General features: G+C 37.0%; 2 protein-coding genes across 2 annotated transcripts; one reads left to right on the top strand and one right to left on the bottom strand.

The window, feature by feature from the left end:
- Positions 1–321: 321 nt before the first annotated feature.
- Positions 322–1613, top strand: LOC118754733 (E3 ubiquitin-protein ligase sina). The gene has a single exon (XM_036489616.1). The coding sequence runs from the start codon at positions 415–417 to the stop codon at positions 1318–1320; it is 906 nt and encodes a 301-aa protein (XP_036345509.1). The 5' UTR covers positions 322–414; the 3' UTR covers positions 1321–1613.
- Positions 1614–13251: 11638 nt separating this feature from the next.
- On the bottom strand, positions 13252–14297 carry LOC118754732 (opsin Rh4-like). Its single transcript, XM_036489614.1, has 3 exons — positions 14004–14297; positions 13734–13919; positions 13252–13624 (listed from the first exon to the last, which is right to left on the bottom strand). The coding sequence occupies exons 1-3, from the start codon at positions 14054–14056 to the stop codon at positions 13252–13254; spliced, it is 612 nt and encodes a 203-aa protein (XP_036345507.1). The 5' UTR covers positions 14057–14297.
- Positions 14298–15616: the final 1319 nt, after the last annotated feature.

The raw sequence follows: 15616 nt of genomic DNA, 5'->3' as shown, positions 1-15616 counted from the left end.
TTACGTCAGCACTACGAGTACTATCATCATCAACGTTATCGTTTATCGTTGCCTGTGCTGCCACGTTTTCAACTGCAAGTGCAGCAACAGCTAGTACGACCTGTACAGGCAGTGCAGCAGCAGCAGCATACAGCACTAACGCTGGTGCCCACTCAGCAACAGCACCCACAGCCTTTGACGGCTTCATCATCTTCATCAACAGCGCCGGTGGTGCACAACGAAGACGAGAGCGCCGTCGTTGTCGCTTCCGCTCCCGCATCCGCACCCGCTTCCGCTACTGCAGCCTCTGCCTCTGCTTCCGCTGTCGCCGTCATCGCCGCCTCTGGAACACCCTGCACGCAGCCGCAGCCGCAGCAACAGCAGCCGCAGGCGCAGCAGCAGCAACAACCATTCACCCTGTTACAACACACACAAATGTCCAATAAGCTAAATCCGAAACGCCGTGAAGGTCCGATCGCTACCGGTACCGGCACACCATCGGCCGGCAATACATCCTCAGCCGCTAACACATCCTCCTCCTCTAGTTCGTCACTGTCGTCCGCTGGTGGCGGTGATGGTGGCATGTCTGCCGATTTAACTTCGTTGTTCGAGTGCCCGGTGTGCTTCGATTATGTTTTGCCACCGATATTACAATGTTCTAGCGGGCATCTGGTATGCGTATCATGTCGCTCGAAACTCACCTGCTGTCCAACATGTCGCGGCCCATTGGCCAACATACGCAATTTGGCAATGGAAAAGGTCGCCTCCAATGTGAAATTTCCGTGCAAACACTCAGGTTACGGCTGTACAGCATCGCTTGTCTACACCGAAAAGACCGAGCACGAAGAGACATGCGAATGTCGACCATATCTATGCCCATGTCCGGGTGCATCGTGCAAATGGCAAGGTCCATTAGATTTGGTCATGCAACACCTAATGATGTCCCACAAAAGCATCACCACGCTACAGGGGGAGGATATTGTCTTCCTTGCTACCGATATCAATCTGCCTGGCGCTGTTGATTGGGTTATGATGCAGTCATGTTTTGGTCATCATTTCATGTTGGTGCTCGAGAAGCAAGAAAAATATGATGGTCATCAGCAATTCTTCGCCATCGTACAGTTGATCGGCTCACGGAAAGAAGCCGAAAATTTCGTGTATCGATTGGAGTTGAATGGCAACCGTAGACGCCTCACCTGGGAGGCTATGCCGCGCTCCATACACGAAGGTGTTGCCTCTGCTATACACAACTCGGATTGCTTGGTGTTTGATACATCGATTGCACAACTCTTTGCGGATAATGGCAATCTGGGAATAAATGTAACAATTTCAATTGTCTAAAAAGGACTTACACACACATACTTATATACCAACACACACTTACACATGTAGAGAGAGAAGACAAGAACAGGAAATATTTGTAGAAGATAAAGCGTGGAAATTTAAGGGGAAAGATAGTGCGATAATGAAGAGAGAGGGAATGAGGTCACGTGGTATTGCAAAATGGGACTTAATGGAAGAAAGCGACTATTGAGCAGGGAACGAAAAATGGCTGCAGATATGCATACATACATACAGTTTGCAAAGAAAATTCTTTTTTTTTTAGAAATTTTAGTAAAATGTAAAAAATATACTAGGAGCTGATTTAATTTTATTTAATTGAAGCACCTGTAAAGGGCAATTTTATATTTAATAGAATACTATTTTTTAATACAAAATTTTAACAAAGATTGGTTGATTCAAGGAGTGGAGCTGGAAAAATTCATTTTCACTTACTAACATCTTACTCGAAAATTTAGAAGAGATTTGTATAAAAGAATTTTAACATTACAGTTGTCATATCTAAAACAAAGACATTATACACCTCGAAATATGAGATACATTAACAAAGATTGGTTGAACCAAGGAGTGGAGCTGGAAAAATTCATAGATCATTTCTAGGTTGCCTTATCGATCCTTCGAGATACGGTCAAGTACCATCATTTCACCACTCGAGGCTACTAAAACAACAACAAAACCTTTATTGTTAAAATAAATGCCTTGGCAGCTACAACCAAAAATATAAGGCGCTTGTACAACGAATACCCATGGGCTTGAAGGTTGGTTCTTTACTACAAACTTAACTAACCGCTTACATGAACATTTAAAAGGAATTTGTATAAAACAATTTTAACATTACAGTTGTCATATCTAAAACAAAGACATTATACACCTCGAAATTAGGTACATTATACTTTAGTGAGATTTTTTAAGTTTTTCGTACATTCAAATACTCCAAGAAATTTTATAAAAAATTATGTAAAACATTTTAATATTTTATTTAAGAAAATTAATTAACTATCCCTATTTAGACACCGTAATGTGTATGTAATTGCTTGGAGCTGTTCAACGTCTACAGCTTTGTCCCATTTTGCAATACTTTGCTGTTTACACGAAGAAAACGTTTCTAAAACGATTTCCGTCAAGAGCTCGACTAATTTGTATCCTATTTTTTATGTTATTCTTCTAAACCTACAATTAACCATAATTAATGTTATCTAATTTCAACAACAAAAAGCACTGTGTAGTTTAATTTAATACAAAGCAAATGTTGCCGTCATTGTGCGATGTGAGAAGAATGGGCAAATAGTGAAGAGTGCAAAAATTCCGAATTTGAAAACAAGCAAAAAAAAAAAATTTCGTTTTGAAAACGCTCATTTTTAAATAGTAATAGCGATAGAGTTACGCATTCTTATGGGCGATTGTAATTTGTTTAGTTTTTGTATTTTCCTTACAATTTTTTTTTTTTATGATTTGCCCTCATTACCATTCTTGTATAAATTTGAGCTTAATTTAAGTTCTTATGGTTTATATTAAGACGATAAAACTAAAAACCAAATAATACACAAACATATAAAAACAAATCATTAACTTAAACTTTTGTACTATATATTAAGGCAATTGAAATTTTGCGTATGTTAGTATAGCTTTGTATTTTGTATTTGAACGTGAAAAAAATTGTAAATGTACATATAATGTGGCCTGATCCAGGTTGCCATGGTATTTGCGTAGAGAACGTTTTTGAAGAACTGTCATGTCTCAGTTAAGAACTTGGCATTTCCCCTCTTCTTGGTTCTCCCTACCTACCCTCATGGAAAGCGTTTACAAACAGACTCAAATCGTGCAACAAATGATATTTATAAATGAGCCCAAACTATTTGCCCTCTTAAATATCTTTTGCAACTAAATAAATGCGTTAGCAAGAAAATGGAGCTATAGTTTACCTCACTAATTTCAGATGCCGATAAAACGGCATGACTTCCCCGGTCGGGCCAAGCAGAATGTGGTTCCAAAAGTAATGCCTTTTGAGGCACAGATTTCTTCATAAGAAATTTCAAATATATGTATCTACATATGTAGTAATTAAATTTGAAATAAGTATAAGGCATATATTTATGCCAGATAAACTAACAATGTTGCTATGTACATACTTTTTTTTCATTATTATTGGAAGGCTAAGAATCTGTCAGCTGTCAAAACCCAGCATTCGGTAATGCTTTGACTTCGAAAAATAAATACGCACGAGAATAAGAAGCTCTCCAAACCAGCATCGACCCCAGCCAAAATTGACATCTAAAAGAACCGTTTTTTACAAGCCATTCAACGATTTTATGTTTTTACAACTTATTCTGGGTTGGAAGTGGACTTTGTTATGAGTACATTTTGAAAGCAACCAAGTCCGAATGGGCAATCGGTTTCAGACCTTCCGGAAAGAGGCCTTCGACGAAAATAAGCAGAGATTTCTATAAAGACAAGCTAACCGTCTTATTTTTTTCCCTGAAAATGAAAGCGTTCGAGTAGTGTGAGCTTTGGTTTCAACAATATTTTGCCCAATGAGTGCGATAATTGGTCTGCAATTAAATAGAGCAAGGCTTTAAACGGTAGTTGATACTGTTCGAATAAGAAATTTTGTTCCAAATTGATTTTCAAATGTAATCCATAAATTTCGAAAAGTGTTCACTTAAAAATGAGCTAAATTGGAACATACCTTAGGTACTTCAAAATACTGGATACTACTATAGCTTAACAGCACTGTTCTAAATACTTTACCTAAAGACAAGCTTTCAATAGGAATCCCAGATAGCAGCGAATGGCAAAGCTAAACGGTAATGTTGTCAGTGGGATTAGCTTAGAAGAGCGATCGTCCGGTTCCCTGATCATTGCAATGTCTTTCAAGCAGAATTAACAGCCATAAAAGAAGCCAGTCTTCGGCTCACCCGCGCCTTAGTTTGAATATTCATTTTATCATCGCCTTGAAGGTAGCAATCGAATGAAGGAAGCGTGAACAATTTGGCCTATAAGTTTATAAGTAAATGTAGCACGGAAGCCTTCCACAGGCAAACATTTAACTCAGCGGCTCATTTTCTCTTAAGTCATCTCTAAGGTGACCTTGTGAAATCGTCAAAACATTAAGTCTATTAAATGTCAAAGAAAACTTAAATTTTATTAACAAATGGCCCAGACTAGAAGAAGCTAAAAAAGCAGCTGGAATCGGGTTATAAAATAAGAAAACCAAATCCAGCCCCAATAGCAGCAACACGGTACCATTCATTGATTGCTTCTTCATTAAAAAAGTGGTGTTCGCAGTTGTATGGATGTGAAGGTGTCGAATATATTTCAGCTGAATTCTGGAAAAAAACTTCCCCCTCCGAATGAGAATTACGTACATACATTAAACCTTCGCCATATACATTTCAAGAAAAAAAAATTGTTATTGCCATTTGATATATGTCGTTTTCATAGTCAAAATAAAGTCGACACTTAAGTTAGTTGCGGCTTTTTGACATAATTTGCAACAGAATATCTGTCCAAAGACCTGCGTCGATTTTGTTTCAAAAGACGATGCTTTTCGAAAAGTTGAACAATTTGTACTATAAAATACCATTTTTTTTAATCAGTTACCACCTTCGTAAGTCTAAAATTTAAGAATAATGATTTGACGGATTAAAAAGTCTTTCGGTCAGGTATCATCGTCCGATTCATCTAGAAAAAAGTGTTTTATATAAGGAAGATTTTCTCTGCACTGTGGCGACAGAAAATATAGATAAATTTTTCATTTGAATCAGCATTAAAACCTCTATTAGCCCTACTTTCGACTTTTGCTAGCCTAGGCACCTCTGAACCGCTTTTACTTTTAGTCTACATGCATTCATATTGGAAGCCCAAACATTTCGGGTTCCCACATTCTCTTTCCCTAGCAATAACTACTCAAGAGTTCCCTGTCTTGCCAGTTCATTGGCCCTGCATATCACTCAGGCCGTTCAGGGTTTGACACAAAAATCCTAGGGTTTGAGAAACATTTTTTTTTCATTTTTTTTTTTGTAGTTTTGATGTCTTCACATAGGCTGTAAGAAAAAATTCTCAAAATAAGCATGCCCTTTCAGGGTTGAAGAATTGTTTGTTTAGTTAAAGTTTTGTTAAGAAATGTTATTAAAAAACCACAAAAGTGAAGAAATTATAATTTTATTTTTTAATCTCGGGCAACTGAAAAGGTGGTTACCCTATTAACAAACAATCTACTTTTATTTCATAATAACCTTGATGACATTGGGCCTCCGTCGAAAACCGGTTTTGTCTGGGTAAGCGGGGGAAGGGAATGCAAAATTACCTCAACCATTTCACTGACTCCAATGCCAATACATTCATACAGAACTTAAACCTCCATGCAATGAAAAGCCAAACCAATCGGTAAAAATACCACTTCATTAGCTAGTATGAGTTAAAGTGATGGCCTACAAGTTCTGCCTTTGAGTTGACAAAATCAACAAAAATAAAAAGCATTTAATTGCTTCCTTTACAAATGTTGACAGTGGCGACGCGTGAAGACCACTCGTTCTGGTTCTGAGATCACAGGTTCAAATCCGCTTGGAGGTTGTCAAGATTTTTCAAATTAAAATAATGTAAGTGTCAAATTCGACAAAATTGCTAGAATTTACCAGAGAAGGTGCCCGTACTCGGTTCTCTGGCTATGTAGGCGAAAAATGGGGTAGTAAACTAGGTATTCTCTCTTTGTCAGAAGTTGCAAGATTTTACCTGAAGAATTTTTACTGGCTGGTAAAATCTGATACGCTGTTCAGTGTCAAAGCAGATTGAAGGTTGAATAAACAAAAACAAAAGTACATCTGTACATTTTCACCTTATTAAATATATTTGTTTATTTGCCTGCGTACTTCCGTATAATTTAACAAATCGCCAAATGATAACAACAGCTATGCAAACAAAAATGGCGTCTACGGTGTATTTCACAGTTTTATCAGTTTTTAGCCAAAAAGAGTGGCCTACCCGAGAGCTTGAACCATGGATCTCAGTAGCGTTCCCATACTTTTTGGGGTTTCTCTCTTTCTCTGAGAGCAATTTTGCTTTTTCACAGTTTTACCAGTTTTTTCCAGAAAAGTTGAGGAACGAAACTATAAATATTTCATTTTAAATATAAATTACCAATTTAAAAATCTAATTTCATTTGAGAAAAAACGTAAGAAGAAAATTTAAAAATTACAATAAAAAGCCTAAGTTAAACAAAAAAATCTACAAAAAAAAGCATTTTCCCTAACTGAGGACTTCAAGCTCGGGCCTGAGGAGTGGCACGCAATAACTTTGGTCTGTCGGTCGGTCTGTAGCGCCGCGAGCAAAACGACAAACTTATTCCTTCACGGTGGATGAACTGGCTGACTATCGCGTCATTCTACTAGTATTTCGACCGGCGAGTGTTGATGCATAGGCAATTGCTATTCCGTAAAACACCGCCATGTTAAAAATACCAGTCGGTAACATTGAGAAAAGGATAGAACGTGAACTGGTTGGGCTGAAATGCTAACTGATGGCATTCTAGTTCACAACTAGTAGCTTTTCCTGCAGGGCTGTTCTCGACCGACTGCTCAGTCTGCGTAAAAATTTTGTGGATAGCGTAACTGGCGTTGGACTGAGGACAAAGAACGCAGATAATAAGAAGGGACAACACGTTATAATTGTAGGGAGTGTGAATAACAGGGGCGTCCCTTCTTACCCAATCAAAGAGAAGAGAAGGCATGCTTCTGTTATCTACCTCTTTGTTGCCGATTAAAAGAAAATCTCATATTTTTGGTATTCTTTTTTTACATTATTTGAATCGTCTGGCAGCGCCAACGTCTGTGTTCAATTGCAACTCTTGAGGAGAAGAAAGTTTTGTCAAAATATGACATGGTGAAACACAGTCTTAAGGAAAACTATATTACCCTTAACTATTTATCTATATAGTTAGTGTAACTATTTTCTTTTATAACTAATAATACATTTGTATGTATGTACAAGATTGAGTCTGTTTGAAGTAATAATCAAATTAAAATAAAACCAAAAGACAACGCAGTGTAAAGCAAAAAGTAAAAGAAAATTACTCTACAACAGATGTGAAAGAAATTAAGAACAGCTAAAAATATGAAGTTCTGAAGATAAACCGACTACGCAAGCTAATAAGCGTAAAAGGGTGTAACCCAGTTTGGTGATATTGGACATGATATTCATAAAATAATATAGAAAATTGCATACTACAGTTTGGGAGTTAATTTTTTTTGTTCTAGTTTTGATGAACGAACAAGTGGTTCTTTTCGTTCACTAGTCCTTTATTTTGAAAGCAACTTCGTTCATTGTCATTGTTCAACAATCTTGTTCTTACAAAATAGGTGAAGAGATATTATTTTGAGCGGGAAATACCGATTACTTTTCGGAACTAAATAATAGCAGTAGTGCCCCATCAGCACTATTTACCAAGTCTTTGCTCATTAAATGACATGCAAAATGCGGCATTGAAAATAGCAACATCAACAGAACGAACTAAGAGACCCAAAATCGAAGGTTTGCTTTACTATTTCAGTTGAAAGGCCCGGTTAAATGCACAAGTTCAGAACGCAACGATCCAGCTCTAGCGCATACCATGCTCGCTTTCATAATAAATTCTTTCATATGTGCAGTGTTTATAGGCCAGTCAATATAGCTGGTGGAAAAAATTCCGCACAGGATAAAAAAGTTCCATTTTGTTCAGAAAAATACTTTAATTGAAATTTGATAGTAAATATTTTTAATTCATTTAAAACTATTGACAGTTAATTAATAATAAATAATTTATTAATTTGTTGAAATTTGACTCCTACAAGGATTGCTTCACGGTGATTTCAACAATGAAATCGGTTTTTCGTACCGGTTACCAATTTAGAAAAACCCGGATTTTTAGTATGTACTTCTTACCAATTTTTAATCATTAAAAACTATTGACAATTAATTATTAAGAAATAAAATAATTTGTTGAAATTTGACTCCTAGAAGGATTAGATACTTGACGGTGGTTTCAAAAATGACATCGGTTTTTCGTACCGGTTACCATATTAGAAAAACTCAGGGTTTTGTTACCGGTTACCAATTTTAAGGAAAGCGCAGGGGTCACGCCGATTTTATTAATAGATATCGTCATTTAAAAAATTAAATAGACAGGTCTGACTGTGAATCTCGGTTATGTAGGTGTTTTACTTCCGCTCGAATATCACCAAACTTGCGACATATGTACAGGGCCGTCGTGGGAAAACTCGGGCCACGGACTGAAAAATGACGGGCATATATAAATTGTATTAATTCAAAAGCATATGATCATTTTCTTTAATGTATAGAGTTAGAAACAATCAGCACGAATCGGAATATATTTCTAATATTCTAATAATTTCTGAAAAAAATTTCAAGTCTCTTAAAAAGCCCGGGCCCGGAGGAGTTCACCCCTTCCCCCCCTCCCTCTAGACGGGCCTGCATATTATGTATTGTCGCCAAACTGGGTTCTTCAATACACCAAACTTCCACTGTTTTTTCCAAATGCATAAAATATGCATACATTTAACGCTCAATGCAGTAACTGCATAAGCGATTTTACATGAATATATTTTAAATCTTAAAAAAAATACATAACTTAAGCTAAACTTATGTACACAGAATTATGTAGTTATATATATATATTTTTTTTTTTTTCATAGGTTAGTCGATCTCTAAAATTTGATTAATGATGAAAATTGAAGACAAAAGGAGAAGTAAAACATATTTAAAATGCTGGAAGCACGGCAGAAAAATTACAACTATGTAGTATAATTTTATATATTTTTTTTGCGTCCTTCTCTGATTGACATAGCTGAGCAAGCATTATCTAACTTTTCATTAAAAACATGTAAATACATACAGACATACATGTATAAATTCAAATATGTATGTATGTATGTAAGTATGCAATGAATATTTAAAACTAAAAATCGGTTTCTTCCTCTTTTTTATAATTCTGAACTGTTCTTTTTTATTACTTTGCCACTAAATACTACATATACATACTAACCTAACTCAGTAACGGTTGAATATGTTAATTTATCTATTCTTAATTAATTTCATTGCCGCACTCTTAAGTTTACATCAAATCGATTGCTCTGAGGTTACATATGCATGTATGTATGTATGTAAAAAACACAACTCCAAGCTAAAAATGGAAAACAAGTGAAAAGGCGGTTGGCAGTTTTCTTAACTTTTTATTTTAAATAATTAGCTTTAGTTCATTCGTTTCTGTTAGCAAACCAAAACAAAGAAAAATAAAACAACTTAAAGTGCATAAGTTTAATGGATACATCAGCTACATAATAGCTCTGATCCAATACTTTTCGTGAAAAATCCTGTAAAACTGTCAAACAGCAAAATTACTCTCTGAAGTGAGAGTAAAAAGTGAGTAACAACAAAAAGTACGGGAACAAAAAAAAACATTTTTCCTGTAAAAACGTCAACCAGTGATTGCTTGACACTTTTCATGATTTTACCAGAAGTATAAGTTCGGGTAAAATCTTGCAACTTCATTCTCTACACAACTCTCCAAAAGTCGCTCTCATTTACAGGATTTTGGAGGATTTCGGAGTACGGGAACATTTTTCCTGCAAATTCCTGCAAGTTCGTGTAAAATCCTGTAAGTTCATGGAGTACTGGATCAGAGCCTAATATGTACCAACATACATATTTATGTTTGGTGATGTATATAAACACACATATATACACATATACAAACAAAAATTGACAGTACGAATGCATTGAAGTTCTTAAACTATGAATACAATGAATGTAAACATACAACAACAACAAGTGTTTAAAGCATTAAAGTGATTAGTAAAAATAAAAACTTAAACATACATACATTTGGTAAAGTGTTTTAATTTTTGTTTGGACTTTCATAGTAAAAAATATAGATACAGCGGCAGGGGCGCCGAGCGGCTTGTCAACAGGGGGTGATTTGCGCCGGTCACGAGTTCGGGGGTCTCGCGCGTGCTTTCAAAATGCTGTTGTTTGCCCACTTCTGACCAAAAGCGATACAAATGAAGGGTGTATTCGAACAGTGCTATTTTTTATGAAAGAGCATAACGTTCGACGCGAAAATGTGTGCCATTCTGCCTACATCAAGCGTTCGAAGAACAAACTTTTGACAATCAGTTGCTCATAATTGGCCAATCAAAAGCAACATAAAAATTTTTACTGCACAATTTCTGCAGCATTTCAGAAGATTTTAAGTTGAGCATCAGCAATATATCATTAAGAATGCAAGAAGGCTGCAATATTGCCGGAATTATTTCGTAGCTCGAACACACCCGAAATGCCCCGTTCAATGCACGATGTAGAGAAGAAAGGTGGCGCCCTGCTCGTACCGCTATTCCGCGCACAGTGAATTTGACAGAATCGCTGTTTGCAAAATTTCTTTTGATCTACATGTATATGTGAAGAAATTCGCCAGTTACAGAAAATAAGAAGCCACATGAAGTGGAAGTGTTCTGCTGTCTTTGGAACCTCAAATATGTCTTTGAGCCGGTTGGTCCTCGTTAATAATAGATTACGATCCACAACAACTGAATACCAGTAGAATACCCAACCAGCAAAAATGTTAGATCCGGAAGATTTCTAAGGCGACCAACCAACCCATGGTAAAGAGCTTGTTAGAATATCCCTTCGTTAACAATATTTGTTCCGCAACTTTATTGTTAAATCGAAGAATTTTTTAGAAATGGGCGTTGCAAGTTTAGGTATGAGAGTTATGGTAAGAGATGGCCGTCACTCCTTACGGGGTACTGCCGGAAGTGCGGCTGGAAACAGGCTATAATTACGGTCAAATATCTGGGGATTACGCTAGATAAGAGACGGACCATGTGGGCCTGCAGAAGACTTTTTGTTAGAACGGGGGGTTTGAGCTCAAGGCCGATATAGTGGCTCTACAGCATGATCGTCTGTCCGATTGTGTCTTATGCATCCATAGCATGCTGCATGGTGGCAGAAGACACGCCAAAAGAACTGCCATACTTCGCCTTAAGAAACTGCCTATCCGTTACTGGATCTATAAGAACGAGCTCAACTGCGGCTCTAGAGTCGCTTCTGGGATGGACTCCTACATATTTTTATACAAGACACAGCAGTCACTAGGGAGCTTGCAACTTCCAATATCTAACGACGACTTCTTCACAAATAAGCAAAAAATGCAGGTTTGTATTCTTGCGAAGATATCAGGGTTGGAAATATGCGGAATTTCTGATTCCATGACAAAAGTAGTCTGCTTTGGCAGAAAGTTCCGTTCGCTAAGATTGGGCAAAAGGGCTCCCTGCACTTTTTATCAGAAACGTACACTGGTGCACAGACGGTTCCAGGATGGAGGACAAAGCAGGTGCAGGTATTTTTTGGACCTAGCAAGAAACTTGCAATTCCCATTGGCAAATGGCGTAGGGTGTTTCAGGTCGAAATAGTAGCAATTTTAAACGGCGCAAAATTAGACATTGAAAAAAGTTTGAAGGGCTCCTCTCTAGTTATCCTTTCAGTTAGCCAAGCAGCCATCCGGGCCCTTTCAAACAGTACTATGAAATCCAAGCTGGTTAGAGACACGCTACAAATTTTGGCAGCCAAAAACGCGGTAACACTGTGCTGGGTACCAGGACCGAAGGTATCTTGGCCGCACTGGGTTAGGGGCTCCCTTTTTAAGAGATACAAATGATCTTTGAGGTCGCGGTGTCTCTTGTTCTGCTACAGAATTAACTAACTAACTAACTATGATAAGATACTATTTTCGAAAATGGACATGTATGCATTTTTGAGCAGAGCCAGAAATTCTGCAGCTTTTAAAGTTCATTTCCTACCTAATTTGATGCATACAAGATTTTAAAATGAAAGCATTTTTAGGGATCAGCAACGCGTTTCGAAAGTGCTCAAAAACCAAAATTTTATTGTATGAAGATTTTAAATTGTGCTTCATATTACCCACAGTGTTTGTTAACTTTGCTTAGACCATGAGAGTTTTAAATCGTGGCTTTGGCATATTTTCAAAACGAACATTTAATCCAAAATCTGCAGCCGTTCAGAGGTCGGCAAACGGTTTTGAAAATTGCAGTTTTTTACATTTTTGTGGTTTTTGGCCAACATATCCCCTAAATCTGAACGAATTGTCTAAATTGATATCTTAAATAAAATCATGATCTACGTAGGATATCATTAGAAAAGTTCCTATAAATGTATTTATTTACTTGAAAAAGATATCTAAATGTGGGAAATATTCTTAAGAAATATTCTTACATATGAATCCTTATATTTCGTTGTGTAAAATAAATCAAAATACTCTTATTATAGCAGAAGGATTCTGAAAAGAAATAAAAACTGACATCTTTCTACATATAATAACCGTTATTTTCAGATTAAAAATTTTCTATATCTACATAGAACATATGATCGAACATGTTTTGTCTCAAAGATTACACGAAATATCGATAAAACAATAAAAAAATAAAAAAAATTCAAATACAGGTTTTCATGGCAGAAAATATCTAAAAGCGAATAAAATCATTCCCTGATATTTACAGATCGAAACTGTAAGAGTAAAGACATATTTACTGGATTTTATTCCCGATATTATCGAATCAAGGGTTTTTGGCCGCGAAATTAAATTTTATACGGTTACTTCCGGTTTCAGAAGTTTAGCAACGTATTCGAGATTTCACTGTATTTACATAAACAACAATAAAAATCACTTATATGATACTTGCTGTTATTGCATACGCATTACCGATTACATTTCCTTTACACAAATGTAAATAGAAGTTAGATGTAATCACTCCGCTGAATTATTTATTATACTTTTGAGCAGTCATTACCAACCTTTGCAGAACAATCGAAAAGGCCATTGAGAAGTAATCGACCGTTTAACACGAATATCAGATACCCAAATTTTCACCCACACCCCACCACATATTTACCTGGTACGAATCGATCCCAAAATCCTGTCAATGGCATAATCACCCACGGCGTACAGTACACCCATATCAGCAAATTCATTATAATAGACTTGGTCATGGTCATTGAGCGATTCATTGGCTTTGTGATGACATTGTAGCGGTCATAACCGATGGCGGCATTCAACATACCCGCTCCAATGCCCGAATATGAGCCGATGGCGGCAAAAATTTGACACCAAGTATTGCCGAGCGCGAAGCCACGATGAAAGCTGTTATAGATGAATATCGGCGCTTTGGCGCACATAATAAAGTCGAGAAAAGCCAAATTTAATACAAAAATATTCGATGGCGTGCGGAGAGCTTTTGCGCTATGGAAGTTAGAGAGCAAAGAGATGGAAATGGTAGAATATTTAGTAAATACTTTGTTGAAGTTTTATGGAAACACGCGTGACTTCGAATAGTAAAATCGTTTTGTACCTCATGAAAACCCACAGCACAAGTCCATTGCCAATGGTCGAGGCGAAGAAAAGGAATGTGTAGAGTATGGCTAACATGTAGTGCATGGAGGCTGGTGGTTCCAATTGTGTCAGCCAATGTTCGGGAATGTATTGTATCTGATCGGGCGGCACATTCCAGCCCAGAAACTGCAGCTCATTAGAGACGCTGACAAATGAAAACAAAAAAGAAAATAGTACCATAGTTGCCATAAGGCATTGCGTAACACATGCCGTATGAGTGATATTTTACCGCGCTTCTGGCCGCAGCACAGGCTTCAGGCTTGCATTGCAGCAAGGCAGCATTGTCAACTCGCTGTGATTTTCCTGAGCGCTGTTGTTGGATGTTGGAAGTGTGATTACAACGCTGCTGTGCCGTTCATGCGTTTACGCGCTTCGCCTGCTTGACGTTTATGAGAATTGCAAGAAAATTTTCTTTTTAGCAAAAAAAAAATTAACACTCTCGCGGCCACAAAACGCTAGCTTCTTGCAATAATTTAGCCGTTTAAAACGTCTTGAAATCGCACCGCGCGCAACATAGCCACTACAGCCGAAACTTTTGATGTTGAGTGATGCCGAAGAATGCAAAGGGCTTTTATAGTTTCCAATACTTTGCTTGTCTTGCGGTTGGCTTATAGTGATTCTAATTGAATTTACTATTACATTTTGTAATGCATTTGGTTTGCGTGCCGCTTAATCGGCGCTGTGGCAGAGAAAATGTTGCAAGTTGACAAATTCCAAATTCCATAGGCTCAGACGGCAATCAATGCCATATGGCAACAGTGTAGCATAAGTATGGTTAAAGTGGAAGACACGAGATGGACAGCGTTTGTTTGTAGCTCGAATGGTTGATGGGGAAATTATGCATTGAATACACCCTTACTTAATTAATAAAAGGTTTATTGAATGGGTATCGACATATGCACATATGTATGTATGTACATGAGTATGTACATATGAACGAAAGTGTGTACACAAGTATATATCGCGTATCGTCGTCGTTCTGCGAAACCTCGTAACTGACATTTGTGCTAAAAAAGATATTTGCTCACCGGAAGCTCCCGTCATCAAGCCCTTATCGATTCTTAGATATAAGAAGAAGAGCTAATTCGGGATAAAAGAGAGAACCGTTTTGAAATAGGACTAGCTTTACTCTCACCTACAAAGTCTTGGTAACCTCACATGCGAGGTTTTGCATTTTCTTGATACGCGGTTTTGTACTTTAAACGATAGGAGCGTTCCTTATCTCCCAGAAATAGTCAGAAAAAGTCCGAAGTAGTCAGATTTAGTCCAAAAAGCGTTCCTTAACTCGGAAATGACAGCAAAAATGAGAGAGCAACAGTCAGTGAGAGTGACTCTCATCAGTCCGAAGTAGTCAGATTTAGTCAGAAGAATTTTTTCTGGCAAAATCCTGAAAAGTGTCAAACTCAACTGAATTTAAATTAAGGGAAATTAAGGAATACGCTAAAAGTGAGAATAATCTAAAAAGTAAAAGAAATGAATTGAAATTGGAAGAAGGCAAAAAATAATTGATATAGCAAGTGTTTATTGTGCTTGTGCTTGTGTGAATGTGTTTTGTACATACATTTCTGTTCTTATTTGACGTTAGTTTTGTTGTTGCCATTCTTTGGACTAAAAATTTGGTTTTTTGCGTTCCTTTACTTTTCATGTTATTCTCTTTAAGTGAGCGCATTTTGCTTACGCTCTGGCATTTTGACACTTTTCAGATTTTAGTCCAAAAAGATAAGGAATGAACCTGATATGTAGTCACTTTTATTTATAACCATACATGGGTTCATAGGACCAATGTCGTGCAAAAAAACATAAAAAATTTTCAGAATAAGCTCGACACAAACACAAATGCTG

This window comes from Rhagoletis pomonella, unplaced genomic scaffold, assembly GCF_013731165.1.
Source record: "Rhagoletis pomonella isolate Grant_MI unplaced genomic scaffold, Rhpom_1.0 Rhpom_scaffold_04491, whole genome shotgun sequence".
NCBI lineage: Eukaryota > Metazoa > Arthropoda > Insecta > Diptera > Tephritidae > Rhagoletis > Rhagoletis pomonella.
Note: the sequence above shows the minus strand (reverse complement) of the source record. Positions and strands in the feature narration are given on the sequence as shown.

Bases quoted from the DNA above. Each gene is read 5' to 3' on its own strand.
- LOC118754733 (XM_036489616.1), top strand. From the start codon at position 415: ATGTCCAATAAGCTAAATCCGAAACGCCGTGAAGGTCCGATCGCTACC.
- LOC118754732 (XM_036489614.1), bottom strand. From the start codon at position 14,056: ATGCTGCCTTGCTGCAATGCAAGCCTGAAGCCTGTGCTGCGGCCAGAA. The intron at 13,920-14,003 runs GTAAAATATCAC...TTCATTTGTCAG, and splicing joins GTGCTGCGGCCAGAAGCGCG to CGTCTCTAATGAGCTGCAGT. The intron at 13,625-13,733 runs GTACAAAACGAT...TAACTTCCATAG, and splicing joins GTGCTGTGGGTTTTCATGAG to CGCAAAAGCTCTCCGCACGC.